We start from the raw sequence: 22,562 nt of genomic DNA, 5'->3' as shown, positions 1-22,562 counted from the left end.
TCTTGGTATTTGGTGGTACTCTTGGCCCACTAGATGCCAGTAGCACACCTCTTCCCCAACCCCCCCACCGACCGACACACACACACACACACACACACACACACACACACCACGACAATTAACTATGTCTCCAAAAGTTGCATGGGAGTGAAAGCAGTTTCTGGGAAAAAACACCTGCTCTAGTTCAAGGTGTTTCCTTTCTTGGCAGGCTGTGGAAGAGTGCCAACATGGTCTGTCTCATTTTCAGAAATTGTCCCCTCCATTCTTTTCTCCCTACCCCCTGCCTGATAAATGTTAAAATGAAGAGGTGCCTGGGTGGCTCAGTCAGTTAAACATCTGACTCTTGGTTTTGGCTCAGGTCATGATCTCAGGGTCCTGGAATCGAACCCTGCATCGGGTCAGTGCTCAGTGTGGAGTCTGCTTCCCTCTCCCTTTGCTCCTCCCCCCAATCTCTCTCTCTCGCTCTCATAAATAAATAAAATCCTTAAAAGAAAATCTTAAAATGGAAAGCAATGACATCACTCTCTTGATGAAACTTTCTCTAGTACATGTGTGATAAGATGCAAATCCTAGACATGATTTGCAAGGCTGCGCAGTTGTGGCCCTGGCCATGTCTCTAACTTCATTTGCACCCTGGGCCCTTTCCCTGTTTCATAATTAAACTCTTTCTAGCTTTCCCCTACCACAAGGACATGTTATTTCCTGTGCCCTACATGTTCTTCCTTCATCTGGATAATTAAGATAATTAAGCCCTTCCTCACTTTATAACCACCGTATCCCAGGATAAATTAGGCTTCCATGTTATGATGTCTATCCTCCTTGTACTTACTTCCATCATCTTTATACTATATTTATTTTTTAAACTGTCCCGCTGACTAGGGCAGTGCTACTGAAATTGATTAGTCCATGGAGATCATTACTATCTACCATGAGATAGTGTATACCAACAGGTAAATCAATGCATCTCTTCCTTCATTAAGAACAATAAGAAGTCTTGCGTGATTAAAAACGTCAGCTTAACTAAATCATAGGTTTAGTAACACCGTGGATTTACCCTGGTCTATGACTCACTCTGAATAGCACGTCTCTGACTGTAATCTCGGGGACGGGGGGAAGGGCAGAAATTACTCTTGTTCAACCCTGAATCCTCAGCTCAAGAACAGGGTTGTATAGTCGTTGTTCAATAAATACTTCCTTAATGGATAAATTAGGAAATCAATGGTTTTATCACTACCTAAATATCTCCTATCTTATTTTGTCTTTAGGCTTCCAAACTTTTCCTTGCTTCACCTTGGGTATTTCACAAAAACAGCAAACTCAGCAGAAGCTTGACTGTCTTCATAAACAGTCTCCTGGCCCAGACCTGCTTCTACTCCTCTGCACCCACTTTAGTTATAGTAAACCACCTAGGCAACCCTGAAAATTGGATGCCCGGGAGATATCTATGATGTGCCTCTTCCTCACATCCCCTGCCCGATCTCGGATCAGCATGTCTTCCTATTTTTTTTTTTATCTCCAAAAAATATTAGAATACTTTCCTTTCTTGCTGTATCTCAGCTATTCTGCCTTTGCTCTTGCATGTTGTCCCCAGTATGGGCCAAGCCTCTCTCAACCCAGTGTCCTATGCATTTCTCTGAATGCTCTTTCTAAAAGTCTAGGTTGGCCTTTGCAAACTTAAATTCAATATTCTAAGTATTTTATGCAAGTCATCCTATGATCTGACCCCCAATTATCTTACACCGGATACCTTAATGCCTTAATTTTATCTTTGAAAGATAGCACATCTCTTCAGCTCAGTTTAAGGATTGAAGGCAGAGGAGTTAGTCAGGCAAAGGGGTCTTGTTTCAAGGAAGCTCAGCATCAGCAAAGAATGTCAGAAAAGAGGAGATAGAGGATGAAGTTGAAGACAGACAGGAACCAGATTACAAGGACTCTGGAAGCCATGGCAGGGGTTTGGACATTCTTCAAAGGTCCCCAAATCTCTGAAAATCAAAAATTCTTTGGAATTAATTTGGAGGTGAAAGACAACATCATATATTCCTTTTAGATGGAATCACATAGCTCAAACTAATGGAAACTACGCATATTAATTTCTTCTTCTTAGTGTGGATATCTTATGTTGTGCCTTAGATATATAAATCAATATGTTTGATTATGGGATGTTGTCCCAGATACTACCTGAGGTATTATATAATTTGCAGCTTATTCATTCTATTATCTTTCTAAACTCTGAAAAACTCTGGATTCCAAATCTCATCTGTCCTCATCAGCTTAGACAAAGGAGTATGAATCTGTAACAGTGAGAAACCATCCATAGGTTATACATATGGATCCAACTAAATCAAATTTGCTTCCTACAAAATGACTCTGGCTGTCATGTGAAGAATGAATCAGAGGGTCCCTTAGAATAAAGAGTGGGCCCCAGGCTTCAGACCATGAGAGTATGATTCAATAGCCTGTATTCTTAACCACAGTGTTTGGCCACCTCCCATGAAAACGATGGAAGCCCAGGAACACACAGAAGGAGATGAGAAGGGGCCTATGGTGGCACCTTGAGAAAATTTTACATTTAAGGAATTGGCAAATCATTTTCTGTGATTACAATGTAGCTGCCAAAAAAAAAAAAAAAAAACCTACAAAAACAACAAAAGACAACTCCTTAATATTTATGGCCAAGTGGTCTGGTTTGTGCCCACAAAAGACCTAGAGGAAATAGCCAGTGAAGTAAAAACATAATCTGGAGGGCAACAAACAAAATCAATTTGAAGATATGTTACAAATAGAGGAAAGTAGTCAAAAAAAGTATCGAGTGTTGGAGAAAGGTCAAGTTAGGGAGATGCTCTTTCTGGATTTTAAGCATCTCTCCATGGGAGACTGCAGACACTTTTTGTTTGTTTGTTTGTTTGTTTGTTTTTTAATTTGGAAATGGCCACAATTTCAACAGTGCCTGGTACAGAGTGGATACTGAATAAACACTGGTTAAACTGAACCACCTTGGGGTGCCTTGGTGGCTCAGTCAGTTAAGTGTCTGCCTTCAGCTCAGGTCATGATCCCAGGGTCCTGGGATCGAGCCCCCATGTCAGGCTCCCTGCTCAGCAGGGAGTCTGCTTTTCCCTCTCCCTCTACCTCTTCCCCTCATGATCTCTCTCTCGCTCACTCTCTCTCATTCTCTTTCTCTGAAATAAATAAAGAAATAAAAATAAACTGAAACATCTTGTCCAATTTTTAAAAAATAATTACAGCTGATTTTTATTGAGTTCTTCCTGCATGCAAAGGAATCTGTGCTCATTATTTCATTTAATCCATAAAAAGAGCCCTATGAGGAAAGTGCTATTATTATCATCATTTAGAGGCCCAGAGAGATTAAATACAATGGCCAAAGTCATGTGGCTAGTGAGCAGTAGAACCAATATTTGAATCTAGTTTGAATTTGGAACTCATGCCCTTAACCACTCTACTTTCCTGCCTCTTCAAGGGACAAAAGACCACAAATTTGCAGACCACAGGGGCCTCTGGAGTACCAGACTTGAGCCTCAAATTCAGTTCTAATCTTCTTGGTTGTCAAAAAGAAAGGGAAACAGTTAGTCCATAGTACTAATGCCCTCACAGCTTCCAGGTCTTTGCTCAAGTGTTTTTTGGAGATTTTTAGTGTTACAGGGTCACTGGGTTCTTGTCTCATGGAGCCAAAGAATGAATCTCATAGACACAAAAGGGTGTAGTGAAGTGAAAGTTTATTAAGTGAAGGTGAGAATAGAAAGGAAAGAAAAAAGCTCTCTAGAATGAGAGGGGTCCTGAATGGGTCGCCACTGAAGTCTTTCAGTGGCAGTCTTTTAATTAGAATGGACCAGGAAGCTTGTGGCCTTGGAATTGTGCCATCTTGGTTTGAGCAAGGAGTATTGATAACGTTCTTAATGGCTTACTTCTTCTTTGAGGTCTGGTCATTTTCTGTGATTTACAATGTAGCTGCCAAAACAAAACAAAACAAAACAAAAAAAACAAACCTACAACAACGACAAAAGACAACTCCTTAATATTTATGGTCAGGTGGTCTGGTTTGCTCCCTTATCTCTGGTTTTGATCGTTTCAGCATTTCTCCACATTTGGGATTTCTGTGAGCCTGGTCATGGAGCACCCCGCTGTGTGAGCCTAGTCAGGGAAGTCAGGGGCCTCCTATCTCTCCCTGCTTAGACCTTAGCCCTTTCCTTACACAGTGTTACATTACTTTTAGGTGTACAACATAGTGATTCCACAAATTTATATATTATGCTCTGCTCACAGCAAGTGAAGCTTCTTTACAAATGGGCCGTCCTTACTGATTTTATAAAATCAGCGAGCAAAGCTGTCCATACAGTAATTTATAATATAAAAAAATGCAACTTCAGTAAGCCAATAAGTCTTAAAAAGTCAAAGAAACACATGAATATGTTTAAAATCCATAAGTTTAGTTTAGTAAATGGAAACATATCTGTCACATCATAGAAGAAAAGAATATGAAATAACCTTATAATTTCTTATCATCTGACAAAAGGTAGTTTCCTAACTTTGACTTTCTTCTTTTTTTTTTTTTTTTTTGGACTGTTCTTTGATTGTATAATGATGACAGAACAGAGAAACTAAGTAGTTGGTGGCCAGTCAATTCCAGAAGTGAGGGGTTGTAGTAAACGGATATAATAGCAGCATTTCCTTGTAGGAATGTGAAGAGGCATGAAGCTAATTTATAGAAGCCAGTCCTACAGGCTTGTCTGTATTAAGTTGTAGAGAGGTAGTTTTCATGGCAGAAGCTGGGGCGATTCAGGTTTTGGGAATCACAAGATCTATAATTTAAAGATTGGAAACCATTGAATTCATAGTTTCTGGAAAAATGATAGCTCCTGGCTGCTGACGGGTTTCTGGCAACTCTCTTGTGAGTCACTACAGAGAGACCTATCTAGGTGGAGACTGGGAGAACAGAGATCAGTAGGTAGACACAGTAGCTGGGGTAAGAATAGCCATAAGATGGGGTAGACCAGGAATTCTGTAAGAGAAAAGGAAGAGAATTTTCCAACCAGCAGTTGAAACATATAATCATTATGTCTAATTCATTCGTCATCAATGTCAGAGAGTATCTGAATATTCTCTGCTGGTTTAGACAGCTTATGTGCTCACCCTGTTGGTGAGACATTCTTGACAGTGAACTTCAATATCCTTCTACACTACAACTTGTATAAGAGCAAGGGGTATCGTCTAACTTCAAACAACTAGAATAATACTATTATAAATATGCTTACTTGTATTTTGTAGGTAAAAGCCAGCTTAGTTTTTACCTGGGTTTCAGATGATAACTGTATACTCAAAGCAGTTGGTCATCATTGCTGGTTTAATTTATGAGTCGGAGGGTCATGTACAAGGTGCTGAGATATAGCTCTCTTCTTTCCTCCCAGCTTGTGGTATTATATTTTGTTGTGATTCTTTTCTCAGTCATTCCTAATGTGGCTTGCCATATTATAAAGCATGTACTTATGTTCAGTAACAACTAATGTGTGTGACAGAAATGGTTCATAAAAGACAAAGAGTATTCCATGATCATGATACTTCATGAGAATCAAATGAGTTTTATGGAAAAATAATTCTGCTTGGCTCTCTTTACCAGCTGGATGAATATGGAATGTCTCATACAAGTGGACTTAAATTATATTAGCTAAGAAAATGGAAATTTCAGCCCAAATACTTTAAAAAAGTAATCTACCATCAAATTTATAGTGTGTAAATTTTTAATGGCTCCTTAGGGGCTGCGTTTATAAGCAGTAAAGCAAATACCAAATTATTTTCCTCAAGCACACTGAAAATTGCTGAACAAATAAAAATTTCCAAAGCAATGTTATAGATATCACATTTTCATGTTATGTGAGGGTGGATATTACATCTAAAGATCCCCAATTAACCTTATAGAAGAATGTGGTGGCTTAAAGACCAGAGCTCCAGTGAAGACCAGGAGTCAAAGGCAGAGAGGTAAGACTGCCTAGAAGGATCACAGGATAAAAGAAATATATATATATATTTTAAGATGAATAGGAAAAGCATTATAAGGAAATTCTGAGCTAGGTTGTAACCAGGGACTAAATATATATACTTATATATTTAAATATATATATATATTCTAAAGGTATTGGGTTAGACTATGTTTATTTATATATTTCTGATGTTTGGGAGGGAATAGAGTACAGTATTGTGTACTTTAGTGGATATTTAAAATGTTTAGGAACTGAGAGAATAAATATTTCATTTTAGACTATATAAAAGATGTGATGGGCAGCTGGGTGGCTCAGAGACTTACGTGTCTGCCTTCAGCTCTGGTCATAATCCCAAGGTCCTACTCAGCAGGGAGTCTTCTCCCTTTGCCCCTCCCCCCGCCTGTACTCTCTCTCTCCCTCTCTCCCTCCCTCTCTCTAGCTCTCTCTTTCTCAAATAAATAAAAATCTTTTAAAAAAGAATGTGAGGTCTATGGCTCATGCACCCAGACAGTTAGGTCAAGGGACTCACATTCATTGATTTTGGGGACGTAAGTTCCATACATTTATAGTCTAAATGATAATTAACATTTATAAAGTGCTTTCTATATCCAAGGAACTCTTTTAGTTGCTTTGGATATCTTATCATCCATTCCTCATCATAAACCTGTGATATAAATACTATCATTATCTCTTTTTTACATTAAAGGAAATTGAATTTTTGAGAGTTCCTACAATATGTACAAAACAAAGAGCCAATAAGTGTTAGAGTCATGGATTCAAATATGCATGGTGTTTCCTCAGGAGTCACATACTTGGACGGTTTAACTGGGTTCCCTCTCACAGCAGACAGACTAATGCACAAGTGAAAAAAGGTGTGATTCTCTAAATGCTCAAATATTCTAAGAAATTATTCTGAAGCACAAAAACTCAGAGGATCCCCTAGGTGGAAAAACCAAATGGATCCCGAGCGTGGCATTCTGATGACCAAGGGTGGTACAGGTTGGGATGTCAGTTGGTTAATGGATAGGAGAGCCCAGCCTCCTCTGAACTGACTCTGTACCTACCACCAGGAAAGAGCTATCCTAGTTCTAATCACATGTGGGGAAGAAGGAGTTTCTGGTAATAATCAAGTCCTGACTTACAAACACACCCCACTATTCAGGAATCGAATGCCTATTAACATGGAGGAGCTCTGGGGATCGTATTAGATTTATATGGTTTCAGCAGCTTGAAGGCGATGTGTCTTCATTCTCTACCCATACTGGCAAAATTTCAAAGTTCAACAGGCAAAGATAATAATGTATGTTGCTCATTCATTTTGAGTTTCAAGACTATTAGTAATTTTTTGTTTGGCATTCTCCACAGAATCATTAATAATGACTGAAACTGTTACCCCAAGGAATAGGATCTGGTGGGCTAATGGGTGCCAGGTGGCTCTTTGTTTCAATAGTCATGTTTTCCTAACTTTTCGATGGCTCTCATCATATGCTGCAATGATTTATAGGGGTTTATCCAAAGTAGTATCTCAGCAGGTAAGGACTCTTTTAAGGAAGGTTTGCACATTTTTGCCTGTTTTACTCTGACCTAACCAAACACAGCAAAGCGTAAAGATTTAAGCAAGGAAATATATTAAATTAGTCACAGGTAAACTTTGGAACACAAAATTGGTATTTCTCCATACTGGAAAAAACAACTATTGTTTTGCTTCTGCTCAAAATAGCAATGTCCTTTGCATACATTTTTGGAATCTCAGTAACACAGACCAAAGTCCATTCTATGCTCCTCCCACTTGCTAAGAGACAATTAATATGTGAACATTAATTGCCACGTATCTGAGAATCACTTTGTATAGCAAAGGGAATGTGCTCAGAACAAAGATGTCTGAAACATAGTACCTTCAATAAATTAAAAATCTCCTACTGTATATTACATAATTCTCATATATGTTCTTCATAATAGTCCTGTGAATTAACTAATATTATTTCCATTTTTCATATAAAAAAGAGAGTAGTGGTATGGTAAGTCATGTGTTAAAAATTATTTTAATAAAAACTATAAAGCCAAAATGTGAGACTGGGTCTATCCGTCTCCAGATTTCATTACCCACCCTTAACTTCTGTATTTGTTAAGCCACAATATGAAGCTACAAATGTGAAGACCAATGCATGCTGCAGTTGAGGTAGAGTTTTATTACTAGCCTTTCTGGCACTTCAAACCCCTCAGAAGACAGAACTAAAATGGAGGTGATAGGGGACAATCTCAGGCAAAGTGCTAAACCACGTACAAAAAGTATGGAATAGGAAAGTAAAAAGTAAATCATTTTAAAATTCACAACCATATTCATTTCCCGTCGAGAATTTGAAAATGAAAAACTAAATAGAATTCCATCTCATGACTTCAGCAAACTCAGGCTTGCTGTACAAAAGCCTTCCCCTCCATGTGTTGACAATCAATTAGAAGAACATTTCCACATCATTCTCCCGGAATGAAGTTTGCAGCTCCTGAGGATGCGCTAAATGTGGTTTGACTGTTAGTTTTTTCTGCTTTACCTAGTGCAATAATAGACCATGAGAAATCACCCTAAAATTGTTGAAGCTAAAGCATTTTTCAAATTTGGTTTATAAGCTAGAGGAGATGAACAATCAATGACACTTCTTCACCTTGCAGTATCTATAGGACATAGAAAGCGAAGTCCTCTGGAATCAATTTTATAGTCAAGACATTAACCTCTGTGGTCATTTGCCCGGCAGGAAGAGTAAGCTGTTAAAAACACAGAATCAGCCACTATTCACTCTTTTTATGATTATGAGTGTGATAACAGCTTCCCTTTCAATTACATGACTGGGATTATTTTGCTAGTAAAGTACCAAAATGAGAGTGTATATAAAAAAACAAATTTAGATGTTATCCATTTGCAAAAATTCCCCAAAGTAAGGACAATACCTCATTGTCTGGAGTATAGATTTTTTACTAAAACTGATTTTAACTAAAAATTACAATATTATCTGGCCTAAAGAACTTGGGAAAACTCATGGAGTGTCGCTGTCAACTCCACCATGGATGGGGGCAGAGGAGACTGCAATCTTCTTTCTTTTGGAAATTCACAATATGCCTAAGCATATTTTAAAACTCTGAAAGGGGAAGAAAGTGAACCAGATTAATTTGATTAATCCAATATTCATCACATAAATGTAAATTTATATCTAATCTATTATGTGTCCCTTAAGACTAGTGTTCCAAGAGATAAACATTGGGAAGTGGGGCTTCAGTCATTTGGAGTAGAGGAATTTTACTGACTCCATCAAGAAGCAAAATGGAGATTGATGGGAAATCTTACAAATTCTGAACATAGAAGAAAAGAACAACTTTGGGCAATTTCTAATCCTTTGACTTCATTCACAAACCGCATATCTACCCTTTGCAGATTGAGCTTCCATGCCATCAGTGATGAATGCATCTTGTCACTTTATTTTTTTTTAAGAGGTATTCAAATAAGTCAATTTTAATAAGATCCTCTACACACACATTTGCTACTGAAAATTGAAATAGCACAAAAAAATTTTATTACCATTTTTGAAAACCACAAAATCTAGCATACACATCTGCCCTAATCATACTCTAAACCAAACCACCCAAAGTTTTCTGTGTATTCCTTCTGCACAAGTTACTTGGCTTCCAATTTTTGAGGTTAGGTCTTGTCTTAATGACTTCAGGCCTCTCAAACACACAGGCAACACTCAAAACCTATTAGTGCTTTCTTAGGTCAAATCAAAAGGTGGACATATACTGAAGTCATTCAAATGCAAACTACAGGATTCCTCACAAATTATTGGTATGAAGGTAGAAAAGATACAGAAGACTTTATAATATCATAGATTACCAAAATATTATAGTTTGCCCTAACATAGAGCAGCTTTCCCAAGCTGCTGCAAAATGACCCTAAAATCACTAGTTAAGAAGAAACCATACAAGAATAAAGTTTATGTTTACATTGGCTCTATGTCACAATTATTCTCCATGCTGGTTTCCTCAGAAAGATTTTTATGATAAAGGCAATAATGACAGCGACATCTAAATCTTTCTACTCTTGATTCACCCTCCTCAGCTTCCTTCTGCTGTGGATCTTTTTGAAGCTGGGGCCCCGGGCTGAGGTAGCGCTGGTACTGAATCCTTCGAATCATCCTTGCCATCCTTTCTTTCCGAGCAGTTAACAAAGTCCTTACTCCAGTCCTCCTCCTGCTGCTGCTAAGGATGCGCTCAACCAGCCCCTGTGGTTTCTTCTCTCTGCCCTGCTGCTGGGATGGGTATTCTGGTAGCGGGGCAGGGAGTTGGATACTACAGTCGAGAGTCAATTTACCAAGATTCTTTGTTAATACTTCGGAGATAGTTTGAGAGGCACCCGAGCCTTCCTGGGACTTCTCTTCACTGGGCATCTGAGATGACCCCAGGGCCCAGGTTGGGTAAAGCTGCTTTGGCGAATCCATTGGAAGCCTGGTCACAGACTGAAGCTCCTCCTGGATCTTCGGGGTCCAGTGGGAGGTGATGCTCAAGACTCAGCTTGCTACAAAATACCCTGGGAAGAACTTTATAGGCCAGAAGGAGCAAGAAAAACCCAAACTCCTTTGGAGTGGCAAGAGAAAGAACCGCATCTTGTCACTTTAACTCACAGACGTTAACATGACCCTATGAATCTTCCAGAAATGCCCATTATAAACCTATATCACATCTTGCCAATCGATAGTCTACTTACGTTGTCAGCATATGGTTAATTTTCATTTAGCTGAGGTTTTTGTTTTTTTTTTCTTTCACAAATAATTATAGACTCACAGAAAGTTGCAAAAATTGCACATAGAATCCCTTGAGCATTACCCAGTTTCCTTCGATAGTGACATCTTAATTAACTGTACTACAATGTCAAAACCAGGAAATTGACATTAGCTCAAAACTGTCAGACTACAACCATATTCAGTTTTACCAATTTAAACATGCACACATTTATGTGTGTGTGCGTTTGTACAGTTGCATGTAATTTTATCCTATGTATAGACTCATGTAACCACTGTTGCAATCAAGATGGAGAACTATTCCATCAATGGCTAACTCTTTCATGTTAGAAAAATTGAAAGGGATAATGAATCTGAAATATGGACCCCCAGTTGTGGCTATTATATATACATAATGTTATTTAATTTAATTAAATCTGAGGTTTTAAAAGAGTGAAGCTTGTTTTTCCTAAGCAATGATATGAAACAGTGGTGTGACAATTGAGGTGAGGTGAGGGGTGGGACAGGGCAGGAAGAAAGACCAAGTCAAAATATCCCATCCCTTGGGCACCGGGGTGGCTCAGTGGGTTAAGTGCCTGCCTCTGGCTCAGGTCACGATCTCAGGACTCATGATCCCAAGGTCTTGGGATTAAGCCCTGCCCAGGCACCTGGGATGGAGCCCCATGTCCTGTTGGGCTCCCTGCTCAGCGGGGAGTCTGCTTCTCCCTCTGCCACTCCCCCCGCTTGTGTGCTCTCTCCCTCTCTCTCAAGTAAATAAATAAAATCTTAAAAAAAAAATCACACCCCTATGTAATAATATCCCTTTTCCTCAAGCAGACACAGTGCCATTAGAAAAGCCTAAGTTGAAAGAGTAGATCTTTCAATGTATAGTGTATGTAATACTTTTTCTTATTTTCTATATTAAAGGAAAAAAACATGGTTCACATGTATTACATGTTTAATATGTTTTACAACTGACATTTCTGATTTCACATACTGTTGTCAGAAGTCTTGAAAGACTTCGAACTAGGGGACCTAGGAATGAATTACTATGTGGTCTGTCTTGCTCACCTTTCAGGGTATCTGCACTTTTTACTGCTTTTGATCTGTTTTGTTGTAGAAAATTCATAATAATGCAAATGATTCCTGTCCATAGAAATGAAAATTATTTCTGTCCAGTGCCACTGATTTTCACTCCATAGAGCAACCCTTTTGCACCTGTCTTTGTAAATTCATTTCAGCATTTCCGACAGCCTACATAACTGTGTCCCTTGAATTCTCCTTCCAGCCATTTGTAACTTTCCAATGGTCTTCTCATCTATTAATGTGTTTAGTAAGCTATTTCATTTGTGTTTGTTTTTTATTTACATGAGATTCTACTATTTGAAAAGTTATCTCTTAATACTATTAGGTTTTATATCGTATCCCATTTTACACATTAGCCTTCTGTTTCTCCCTTTCCAGGCCACAAAGAAGAATCTAAACTGTAGTGGGTGCATTAACAGCCCACACCCCACATGACACTACTATCATTTAATATGAATAGGTCTATAATGCTGAAGGAAATCTTAGAGATCACAGATTATCAAGGACTATCTCATTTTACATATATGGAAGACAATACCCAGGGAAGTGAGGTGATGGATATAAAATCAAAGTCTGGTTAATAAGAGAACCAGCAATAGAACCCAAGTCCGAACATGTTTTTTATTTGCTTTATTTCCCTGTCCATGGTGCCACAAAAGGAAAGGAAAATTACAAGATTTCAAAAGCCTAGTCTACTGATAGTAATCTTAAATATAGCAACATTCTTCTAAGCTGGAAATTTAGTGTCTATTTAACAAAAATATCAGTACTTCTTTAAAACCTAGAGCATCCAAAAGATATACCAGACCACACACACTAATGAAAAATAATAGAGTGCACAATTTTGGTTCCAGTAAGTTAAATCTCTACAATCTCATTTTTCTTCATTATTTTCTACTTGCTTATAAGGATCTACTTCATTGTAAAGGATAAGCCTTGAAATGTAACATTACTAAGATTTAATAATTTTTAGTGGGTGAATCAAATAGCCTTTGATGAGCAAAGGCTATTTTTCTCTAGGTAGATGGTTGCTGGTCCAATTACAAGGGGTATCTTAGAACAGGTACAGTTTATCTAGGGAAAGGTCATAGTCCAATAAGGGAATACTCATTATTTGACAATCTTGATTGTGTAGAGAGGGTTCAACAGCACCAGAAGCTTGTGTAGTTTGTGCATGAAAAATATGATCAAGCAGCAATTTGATGAGTAATTTATATATACAGACTGGTTGGCAAAATACACAAAAAATTTACAGAAGCAGATAAGGTGGGTAGCAAAAAACAGGGTCCACAACCGAGAAGTGGCAATTATTATGTCCCTAGACCCAAGACTCCATGTCAGCAATGTGGTGGGGCCTGCATAAAGCAACAGTTCTTGTCTGGCATGCATGTGGCAATCAACATACATGGTAATTAGAGAGTAGAGATAAACACACTCTAGGACTGGGGCTTGGGTGAGTGAATGGAAGCCTGAGGTGTATCCTTTAAGAAGGCAGTCCTTTGCACAACTCTGATGGTGAGTGTCCCCTTAAGAATGAGATGCTGCATTAAAGCAAATCAATGGGATGAGGACAGAAACAGCAGAACACTAGGAAATCAGAAAACCCCTAAAGGGGCAGTAAGGGGAACTGCTGGAGCAGCAGTAAGTAAGGCATGATGAGAGGTATGATTTCTTGTTGAATAGCTGCATAAAGTACTTTGAACTTGAGAAACAACTCATGTTTCCTTAATTCAGAGTGCAGTGCCTCTCAAGTTATAGTCTGCATCCCTGAACTCTACCCTGTGTGTGTTAGCATTTTATTAGATTGTTAATTGCAACTGAATGAGTCCCCAGTCACATAAATAAGCACATTAATTTTGCTTCCCAAGAATAACATGAGCCCAAAGAACCATTCCCGCATATCAAATATGAAGGTTGTTTTTTATCAGTGACAACTTGTCACTCCAGACAAGAGGCTCAGGCTTCCTCAAGCATCTATTTCTGGACTGGTAGGGTTGCACCGGCTCACTTTTTATTATTATGTAATCTCTTATCTTCTTGTGCCCAGATTTCAGAATTTAATAAAAAGAGCTTGCAGTTTTCCTCCTTGAACCCCACACAATATTCTTCCAGGTGACTGTACCATTGCTTATGCAGTTACCTCTTCCTGAGGCTCCCTTGGCATCCCCTTACACCCACCCTTCCCACCAAGATAATGGGAGGAGGTTTGTCTCTTCTACTACATGTGAACTAGCTCTTTACAAGCAAAAGTCTTTGTCTTTTCTAAGTTCTCAGAATTTTTCTCAAAAGAACTGTAATGCAAAGTGAAAGTTCAAAATATATTTAGTGAGCTGAATTCAGAGCAAAGAGCTAACATCACCTAATGTAGTAAGGGCATTAGAAGTGGGGTAGTTATGAATGAGCAGACTGAGCTTGAGAGACAAATGCCCCTCTTCACTCCTAGCTTCTTCTTAGCCAACGACAGAGCCCTGCCTTCTATTACACCCTGTCACCATCATCCATTAAACATTGACCAATGTTACCTGGTGCCCAGACTCAATAGGACATCAGAAGGTGGATGTGGAAAAAAGCAGAGTGCATGTAAAAGGTGAAAAAATCATGGAGGGAGGGAGGGAAGGAGGAAGGGAAGGAGAGAGAGAGAGAGATGGAGATATGAGGGGGGAGAGATGGAGAGGTTGAGAGAGAGATGGAGAGAGAGATGGATATATGGGAGAAAGATGGATATATGGGGGGCAGATAGAAAAGAAAAGCAGAGGGGTAAGAGAAGAAAAGTGGAAAATGGAAACTAGCAGTGATGAGATACTGGGAAAATCACAATGCAGACAATGAAGGATGCAAAGGGTATTCATCATGTCTGCTCCCTGAAATCTGAATCTTCATGTTATACTTGGAAAAGCTTACATATTAAAAGTATGCCAATGTATGCATTTTCTCTCCCCTCCTTTGACCCTCCATTTCAGTCTTTGGCCTCTCACCTCAAAGATTCCATTATAGTGGGGAAAAATCTCCAAGTCATTCCAGAACTAGACCCTCTATGTCACTGGATACCTCTTCCTTCCATCTTGGGGTTGTTCTCAGTTTTAAACATTATGTGTACTCATCACTCCTTATTGGGCCCCCATCTTTCCTTGCTTGAAGGTAGAAGCTTCTAGTTCTATTAGGTTTGCTGACTGTGTCCCCAAGACTTTCTCACTGGCCATACTACTGTGACCTTCTTGAGTTTGCTTTCCCAAATGCTTTCTTTAGTCTGCATTTTACTCATTCCACATTGTTTTAAGAAGGGAATAGTAGTCCACCCTCACTGCTAATGGTAATAGTTCAGACTCACAGAATCTTTTTGTCTTACTAATAAAATTTTTAAGTGTTTCTTTACACCAAAATCAATGAGTAACTCTGCACCTAGATGACACATTTATATTAATTATAACTCTTTGAATGTGACAGAAATCTTAAATTTTATTTTAATTATTTTAATTAGTTTAAACCAAAAGAAGACTTTATTGGCCCATATAATCGAAGTACATGAAGGGCTAATAAATCTGGCTTAAGGGATGATGGAAACCAGAGACTCCTGTGTCACCAGGAACTTCTATGTCCCTCCTCTCTATTCCTCTATTTTCTGTCTCTTGGGCACATTTCTGTGTACAGAAGACCTGGTTCCCACGCATCCATGCTTAGCCCATTATTTTCTTGGATATAAAAGAAATGGAGCTCTCTTTCCTCAGCTTCTATTAGAAAAAGCTTGAGGAAAAAGTATCCGGGAAGACAAATCAATAAACACTCATGGCACACGATTGCAATAAGTGGTAAATCTTTGTTGGTGATTTCTCCCGTTCACGATAAGTTGTCACTATATATGTTATGAAAAAGTTTTAACTGAATTCTAACACTACATTTAGCCTCTGAGACAAAAACTTGCTCATATTAAAAATAAACACAAAGGGTGTCCCTGCCTCAGATCTGCATAATGTCCTACAAGGATGTGTCCACTTTTCACTACCACAACTGAGCAGTAGATCCCAAGAATACCTACATGGGTTATAAGATTCAGGACACTGAAAGTTATCTAATCTTACCTCCAATTCAAGGCAGAAGTCATAAGACAAACAAACAAGGGATTATTCATCTTTTACTTGTTGAGAAACTGAATAGCCTCAAAGTACCCAGGTCATAATAATTTTTTAAATTTGTAACTCACAAATTTATATTTTTTATAATAAGCCAAAATATTTCTTCCTATAACTTTTTCCATTCCTCACAGTTTTTTAAACTTTAAGACTCTGTTTATCTGTCTCTCTCTTACACACACACACACAAATACACACATGCTGAATAACCCATATTTCTATATATTTAAAGACAATCATCATGTCCTCCAAACTCTAACACTTCATATTTTCTGTTTTTCATGTCAATATATCATATTCATTCAAATAATTTATATATTTTCTAAATGCTTTTTTACCCAGTTAACATCTCTGGACAAATTCTAACTCAATACTGTTTTGAAAATGTAAACTCAAAACCAAATAAGCATATGATGTCCTCACTGAAAACATGATGAGAATGTTGACTTTATATGGGCATACTCTCAATAATAAAAATCCTACCAGCTTTGGAAGACATGCACACTTATTAGCTCTTAGTCAGTACACTGCCCAGAGAATTTCACCAGATACCAGGCCTGCTGCCATTTCCTAGGGAAATCCAAACCTACTTCCTAAGGAAAGTATTCTGAGGGTCTGGAGCCCCAAAAATAGATCACAAATCAGACTTTGAAAATCAATAAAGAACAATGAGAACATATCAGATACAACAGTCAATGAATTTATTAGGTCAAACAAAACTGAATTTCCATACATTTTGTAAGAAGAATTTATGTAATTCTGAGTCAATTGTTCAAAATTATAGGCACACACTTAACATTTTGGTCATTCATTAATTTCACTGTCTAAAGGAACTAGTCTATCAGCTGGTACTTGATGCCAGACAAAGGGTGAAGAGCTGGAGGTGAGAGGTGTTTAGCTAACATTACTGATAGCAGCTCTATGTAGAGACTGAAATATTTTGCTCAAAGTGTCTGGAAACTCAACAGGTTTGTCTAGAGAAGGCTGATCTATAGGTTGGCCTGTAACAAGGAGACTGGCAGCTCCTAGAAGCCAAGTAGGTTGGATGCCAGAATCTGGATCCATAGCCCAGAGAAGGGAAGCCACAGACTCCAGAACTCATGGATCTGGAGCCCTGGGATCCACAGCCCAGTGAGTAGGAGCTTTTGGATCCATAGCCCAGGGAACGGCAGCTGCTGGACCCAATGCCCACAGACCCAGAGCAAGTCGTCTGGCAAGGACTGCAGAGTGTGGAGGTCCTCGGGCGGTGGCAGGACGTCTGGCACGGGCTGGACACCACACGGGATGTCTGGCAGCTGGTGGACTCACAGCAGGTCTCCTGACAGCCACTGGGGAGAGAGGATGCCAGCTGGCAGGTGCTGGGAGAGCATAGATCAGTGCGGTAGACCAGGTTGCTGGGGCAGGAAGAGCCACAGGAGGAGCTTGGGGAGCGCAGGTATGCCCCAAAGGAGCGGGAGGAGTATTTTCCAGAGCAGCAGTTGTAGGACATGTGGGCAGGAGATGGGAGTTTGGCTGAGTGACAGTGAAGAGATGCTCTGAGTTTCAAAGCCATGGTCTGGACTCCAAGTTATATATACTCTTAGAAATGGGTGTGTCACCATCCAGATGCTCCCTCCTCCTTGCTTGTTACTTTATGCAAGAATGCCTCTCTAGGTTATTGCTTAACTCTAATTTATCACATCTTCACATAGTTAATTGTGCTTCAATCACTCTGATACACTTTGGAAGAAGCTTCTCAGTTTCTTTCTCCAGGAATTCTCTGTGATTTGACCTTTGAAGTTATACATCATCACACTTCCAAATACCCTTCCCTTTTTTATCCACGTAGGCTGTGAGTCCTTGTCCCACCAAATGGACTTGCATAAACTTTTCCTTCACTTCCACGAGACTATCAGGACCATCAGTGGTTATTATTCAACATACTTTGTCCTTTTCTTCATGACCATATAACAATGGATTTCTCCAAATACTAATTATGCTCAGCAGACTCAACAATCTATCAGTTGAAACTTTTACTCTTTTTCTATTTGAATTAATCCATGTAACTACTGATATCTATTAATTTAGCTTAACTAAATTGTGGCTTCATTTTTTGAAGCAACTAACTTGAAGTATTAGAGCTACATGGGTCTTTAATATCTGTGGTCAACCCACACATTGAAAAATTATGCCTTGGAGAGGTTCAGTAAATGCCTCCTAAGGGCTAGGAAAGATAGAAGCTTGAACTACAGTCTCCTTATGCAGAGTCAAGATCCAAATACTCTGCAAATATAAAAGCAAATTTAACTTTAACTTGTCTCAGAAAAAGAATCTATTAAGCTTATTTATACTAAGATATAAAAGCCTAATAAAGCCTTATTTACCTCTCCTAAGAATATTTGCACTGAATAGTGTTCAACAGTAGATGTCCATGCATCATTGATCTTTATGCATTTAAAGTATATTTTACCTTCTAGCCCAAGAAAGAGAAAAGAATTTGGATAACCCATACTTAGATTAATGAAAAAAAAAAAAAAGGAAGAAGAAGAAAAAGGGTTTCTTCTTATCTGGTTTGTGCCCATTTGTCTTCTTTAGAATCTGACATTTTATTTGGTTTAACTAAGGGGAATGGCATTTACAATTGTCATTGAAAAGAAAGCTCCTTAACTACCTGAAAATTAACTTGCTGAATTCCAAAGCACGCTGCTTTGGAGCACTTAGTTACTTTGTTTTATGATTATCTCTCCCATGCAGAATCCAAAGTGTGGCATGCATCACATGAAGAGCCCTTGTGCAATACTTAAACCATCACTCTGATTCACTGAAGTAAAATAAGTTATGCTTTATGAATGGACACCTATTAAATTTACTAAAGAAGTATGTGCCATCCCCAACACATGGGATTCCTTAAAATGCCAACCTTTAAATCCTTTAGAATGCACAGTATTTCTCTCTTCCTATTCATAGTTGACTCTGGTAAAAATAAATAGATAAATAAAAAAGGCTTTCTAATATCCGGAAGTTCTTGCTTCTCCAGGTTAGCTCCCCATGCCTGGGAATTAACATGAAAATAACTCGGGAATAAGTCAATTCCAATTAATATCACCCCACACCCATTGCTAATTAGGTGAACACTTTTCATTAGTCATTCGTGCACTTTGTACAGATACTAGTGAATAACTCATAAATGCTAATAAATGTGTCCCTCTGAAAGGAAGAAAAAGCAAAACAAAACTAGAGTGGTTTTAATAGTTCAGAAGTGGATCCTGGAACTAATAAAACACTCTGTGTACTCTACAAACACAGGCAGAGTTTTTAAGAAAAAAAATCACTATCTGGGTATGTCAGAAGAAAAATGCTATATTGCAATTTTTTTTGAAATGGAGAAATACCAATACTACATAGAATAAACCAGCATTAGAGGGCTCAGTAGCCACAAGTAACTTTATGATCTGAATTACTTGAGTATTGATTATTTTTCCAGGTCATCACATTAATGTAGTTCAGTCTTCAAACTGACAATCCCCTTTTGCAATGTTTTCAGAAATTTTTGAATACCTTTCAAACCAAGTGAATATTAGTAGAAATAGCAGAAATCCATATATTCCAGCAGGTACCTTTATCTTTCCCGTTCACTTTTCTCTTATATTCTCAAAACTGCCTTCTCTAGACCTACAAGGGACTTTTATCACCCCATCTGCAAAGGTTCTGCTTCCTGATAGCTATTCCTCACTAGGATTTTACTTTCCAAGTTCTCTCACCTGGGGAGTGATTTATCTGTTAAAGGTTATCACTAAATATGGGCTGAAAGACCCATTTCCGGGGAAAGGAGGAGGAAAAGCATTCAACCTCTCTGCTCTGGCTTCTGGCCCAGGCGCCAAGCAAGTCAGCCATGAGCTGTTACTTTCCCAGAGGTCATCCTGCTGCCCTGTTAGACTCTCTGGGTGCTGGCACTCCTCGAACATAACCACAGCCTCTTCCTGCTGCAAACTGACCGTTTTAATTCTGCAGAACTGCATCATCCATAACTTTAATTGAAAAGGCCAGTGTAGCTGATTTCTAGACTCTGCTTCCAGAACTCACTGATCTTCTGACACTTGCCTTTGCCTAATTCATTTTGAAAATGGAAAAAAAAGAATACACAGAGTGAAAAGCAAACTCTAGAGCAGTTTTCTGAAATGCCTAAACTCCCAATTCTTACCATTTTGTCATATTTATTTCATCTCTCTCTCTCGCTCAATTAAAGACATAAAACATTACAGATACGATCCCTCAGTCTTCTGCTCTTTCCTATCTTTCCACTAATGCCTTCAGTTTGAAGGAGTCTTCCAGGAAATTTTCTGCACACATGTTTATAAGTGTATGTACTTTGTTGTTTTGTTATCATTATTATTATTTCATATTTTATTTATTTATTTCAAAGAGAACAAAAGAATGGTGGAAGAAGGGCAGAAGGAGAGAGAGAGAATCCTCAAGCAGACTCCCCAGCAGGGAGCCCAATGCGGGGCTTGATCCCAGGACCCTGAGATCATGACCTGAGCTGAAATCAAGAGTGTGATGCTTGGGCGCCTGGGTGGCTCAGTTGGTTAAGCGACTGCCTTCGGCTCAGGTCATGATCCTGGAGTCCTGGGATCGAGTGCCGCATCGGGCTCCCTGCTCGGCAGGGAGTCTGCTTCTCCCTCTGACCCTCCCCCGTCTCATGTGCTCTCTATCTCTCATTCTTTCTCTCAAATAAATATATAAAATCTTTAAAAAAAAAAAAAGAGTGTGATGCTTACCTGAATGAGCCACCCAAGCACCCCTGTTTCACTATTATTGTTTTAAGTTGTAAGAATGCAGTCTTATTGCACATATATTTGTAAATGTATTTTTATGAACAATTACTTTTTTATTTTTTTAAATTTTTTAAAATTACTTTTAAAATATAGCCATATTGATATTTATATATTTGGGTATTGTTCTATTATCACTTCAGGGGCACTTTGTCAGGCACTGTTCTAAGCACTTTATTACAAATATTAGCTCATTGAATCTTCATAATAATCCTATTCAGTACCTACTGCTGTTATTCTTATTTTAGAGATGATAAAGCTGAGACAAATAGGTTGAGTTTCTTGCCCATGGCCACTCATGTAGTAAGTAACAGAAATGGAATTTGAACCCCAATACTGGACCCATTGTCAGAGTTTGTGCAAACAAGCACTCTATTATAATATAAAGATCTAGTTTGTTGTTACTGCTGTATAGAATTCTTCCATAATAATATCACATTTTATTGATCTATGTCCTTATTATTTTTGATTTCTCACTATCACAAATCATGTGACAAGGAAGATACTTGTATTTATGGGCACATCTAGGGTTTCTGTCAGGTACACACTTAGAGGTAGACCTGCTAGGTATTTTCAATTTCATTTTCAATTTTAGTGTAGTAATTGGGAGCATGGCCCTTGGAATCAGAACGGCTGGGTTTGAATCTTGACTCTATCATTTGCTAGTTATATAACTCAGATTCTTTCAAGTTTAGTCTTTTATTATTACCTTTTATCAATTATTCTATAGAGTCATTTCTCCTTTCAAATTAATTTTTAATTCTTTGTGTATTATTTATTTTATGCCTTTATCTTTTTTTAAAAGATCTATTTGTTTATTTTAAAGAGAGAGAGAGCAGTAGGGAGAGGGGCAGAGGGAGAAGGTGAGAGAGAATTCTCAAGCAGAGTCTGCGCTGAGCAAGGAGGCTGACCCAGGGCTTGATCCCATAAACCTGAGATCATGACCTGAGCCAAAATCAAGAGTTGGATGCTTAATCGACTGAGCCACCCAGGCACCCTTGCCTTGTCTTTCATACATTACAAAAATATTTCTCCACTGGGTTGTTTGACTATCTTTTTTAAGCTCAGCTCTATTGAGATACAATTTACACATAATGAAATTCACCTCTTTTAGGCGTACAGTTCAATGAGTTTTGACAAACATATAGTCAAGTAACCACCAATGCAATGGAAATACAGGACATTTCCATTATCACCCAAAGTTTCCTTGTGAGTCAATCTCTTCCCACCATATATCTGAATTTCTGTCCTTATAGTCTTTTCTTTTCTGAAATGCACTGTAAATGGATCTGTCCATTACACAGCTTTTTGTGGCTAGTTTTCCTCACAGAGTACACTGCTTTTGAGATTCATCCATGTTGTTGTACAGTCCAATGGCCCCTACCTTTTTATTGCTATGTGGTATTTCACTGTATGTATGCTATCCACTCACACCATCTATGGACATTTCGATGATTTCCAATTTGAGGCTATTAGGGTCTAAACTGCCATAACCATTGACATGCAAGTTTCTTCATAGACATATGTTTTGTTTTTTCTAGATAAATACTTGGTGGTGGGATTGCTAGTTTATATGGTAACTGCATGTTTAGCATTACAAAAACTCTGTGAGACCATTTTCCATTTTGCATTCCCAACAGCAAGTTCCAATGTTCCAAATCCTCAATAGCACCACGCATATTATTGTTATCATTACCATTACCCATTATTATTTTGCCTACTCTAGGAGGCATGTAGTGGTGTCACATGTGATTTTGGCTTTCATATTCCTGATGATAATAATAG

At 38.4% G+C, this 22,562-nt stretch overlaps 2 protein-coding genes across 4 annotated transcripts; both read right to left on the bottom strand.

Moving 5' to 3' along the window:
• Positions 1–9,976: 9,976 nt before the first annotated feature.
• LOC114217676 (developmental pluripotency-associated protein 3-like) lies at positions 9,977–10,474 on the bottom strand. The gene has a single exon (XM_028114593.2). It carries the CDS (start codon positions 10,472–10,474, stop codon positions 9,977–9,979), a length of 498 nt encoding a protein of 165 aa, XP_027970394.2.
• A 6,453-nt stretch (positions 10,475–16,927) lies between these two features.
• Positions 16,928–20,233, bottom strand: LOC114219197 (keratin-associated protein 13-2-like). 3 transcript variants are annotated; one of them, XM_088022880.1, is made up of 2 exons: positions 20,212–20,233; positions 16,928–17,499 (listed from the first exon to the last, which is right to left on the bottom strand). In XM_088022880.1, the coding sequence occupies exon 2, from the start codon at positions 17,453–17,455 to the stop codon at positions 16,928–16,930; it is 528 nt and encodes a 175-aa protein (XP_087879006.1). In that variant the 5' UTR covers positions 17,456–17,499; positions 20,212–20,233. The 3 variants fall into 3 exon arrangements, with proteins under 3 accessions (XP_087879006.1, XP_087878966.1, XP_087878981.1); XM_088022840.1 differs by lacking the exon at positions 20,212–20,233 and having other exon boundaries at positions 16,928–17,254; positions 17,312–17,518; XM_088022855.1 differs by lacking the exon at positions 20,212–20,233 and having other exon boundaries at positions 16,928–17,013; positions 17,104–17,455.
• Positions 20,234–22,562: the final 2,329 nt, after the last annotated feature.

The sequence above is a fragment of the Eumetopias jubatus genome, unplaced genomic scaffold (assembly GCF_037043125.1).
Source record: "Eumetopias jubatus isolate StellerSeaLion01/CBP00866 unplaced genomic scaffold, mEumJub1_p1.0 scaffold_1, whole genome shotgun sequence".
NCBI classification, from domain to species: domain Eukaryota; kingdom Metazoa; phylum Chordata; class Mammalia; order Carnivora; family Otariidae; genus Eumetopias; species Eumetopias jubatus.
The sequence above is the reverse complement of the archived record's forward strand: the minus strand, read 5'-3'. Positions and strand labels throughout refer to the sequence as shown.

Excerpts from the sequence above, each read along its gene's own strand:
- LOC114217676 (XM_028114593.2), bottom strand. The coding sequence starts at position 10,474 with ATGGATTCGCCAAAGCAGCTTTACCCAACCTGGGCCCTGGGGTCATCT.
- LOC114219197 (XM_088022840.1), bottom strand. The coding sequence starts at position 17,518 with ATGGCTTTGAAACTCAGAGCATCTCTTCACTGTCACTCAGCCAAACTC. Across the intron at positions 17,255-17,311 it reads CTCCCAGCACCTGCCAGCTG|ACATCCCGTGTGGTGTCCAG; the intron begins GCATCCTCTCTC and ends ACCAGCTGCCAG.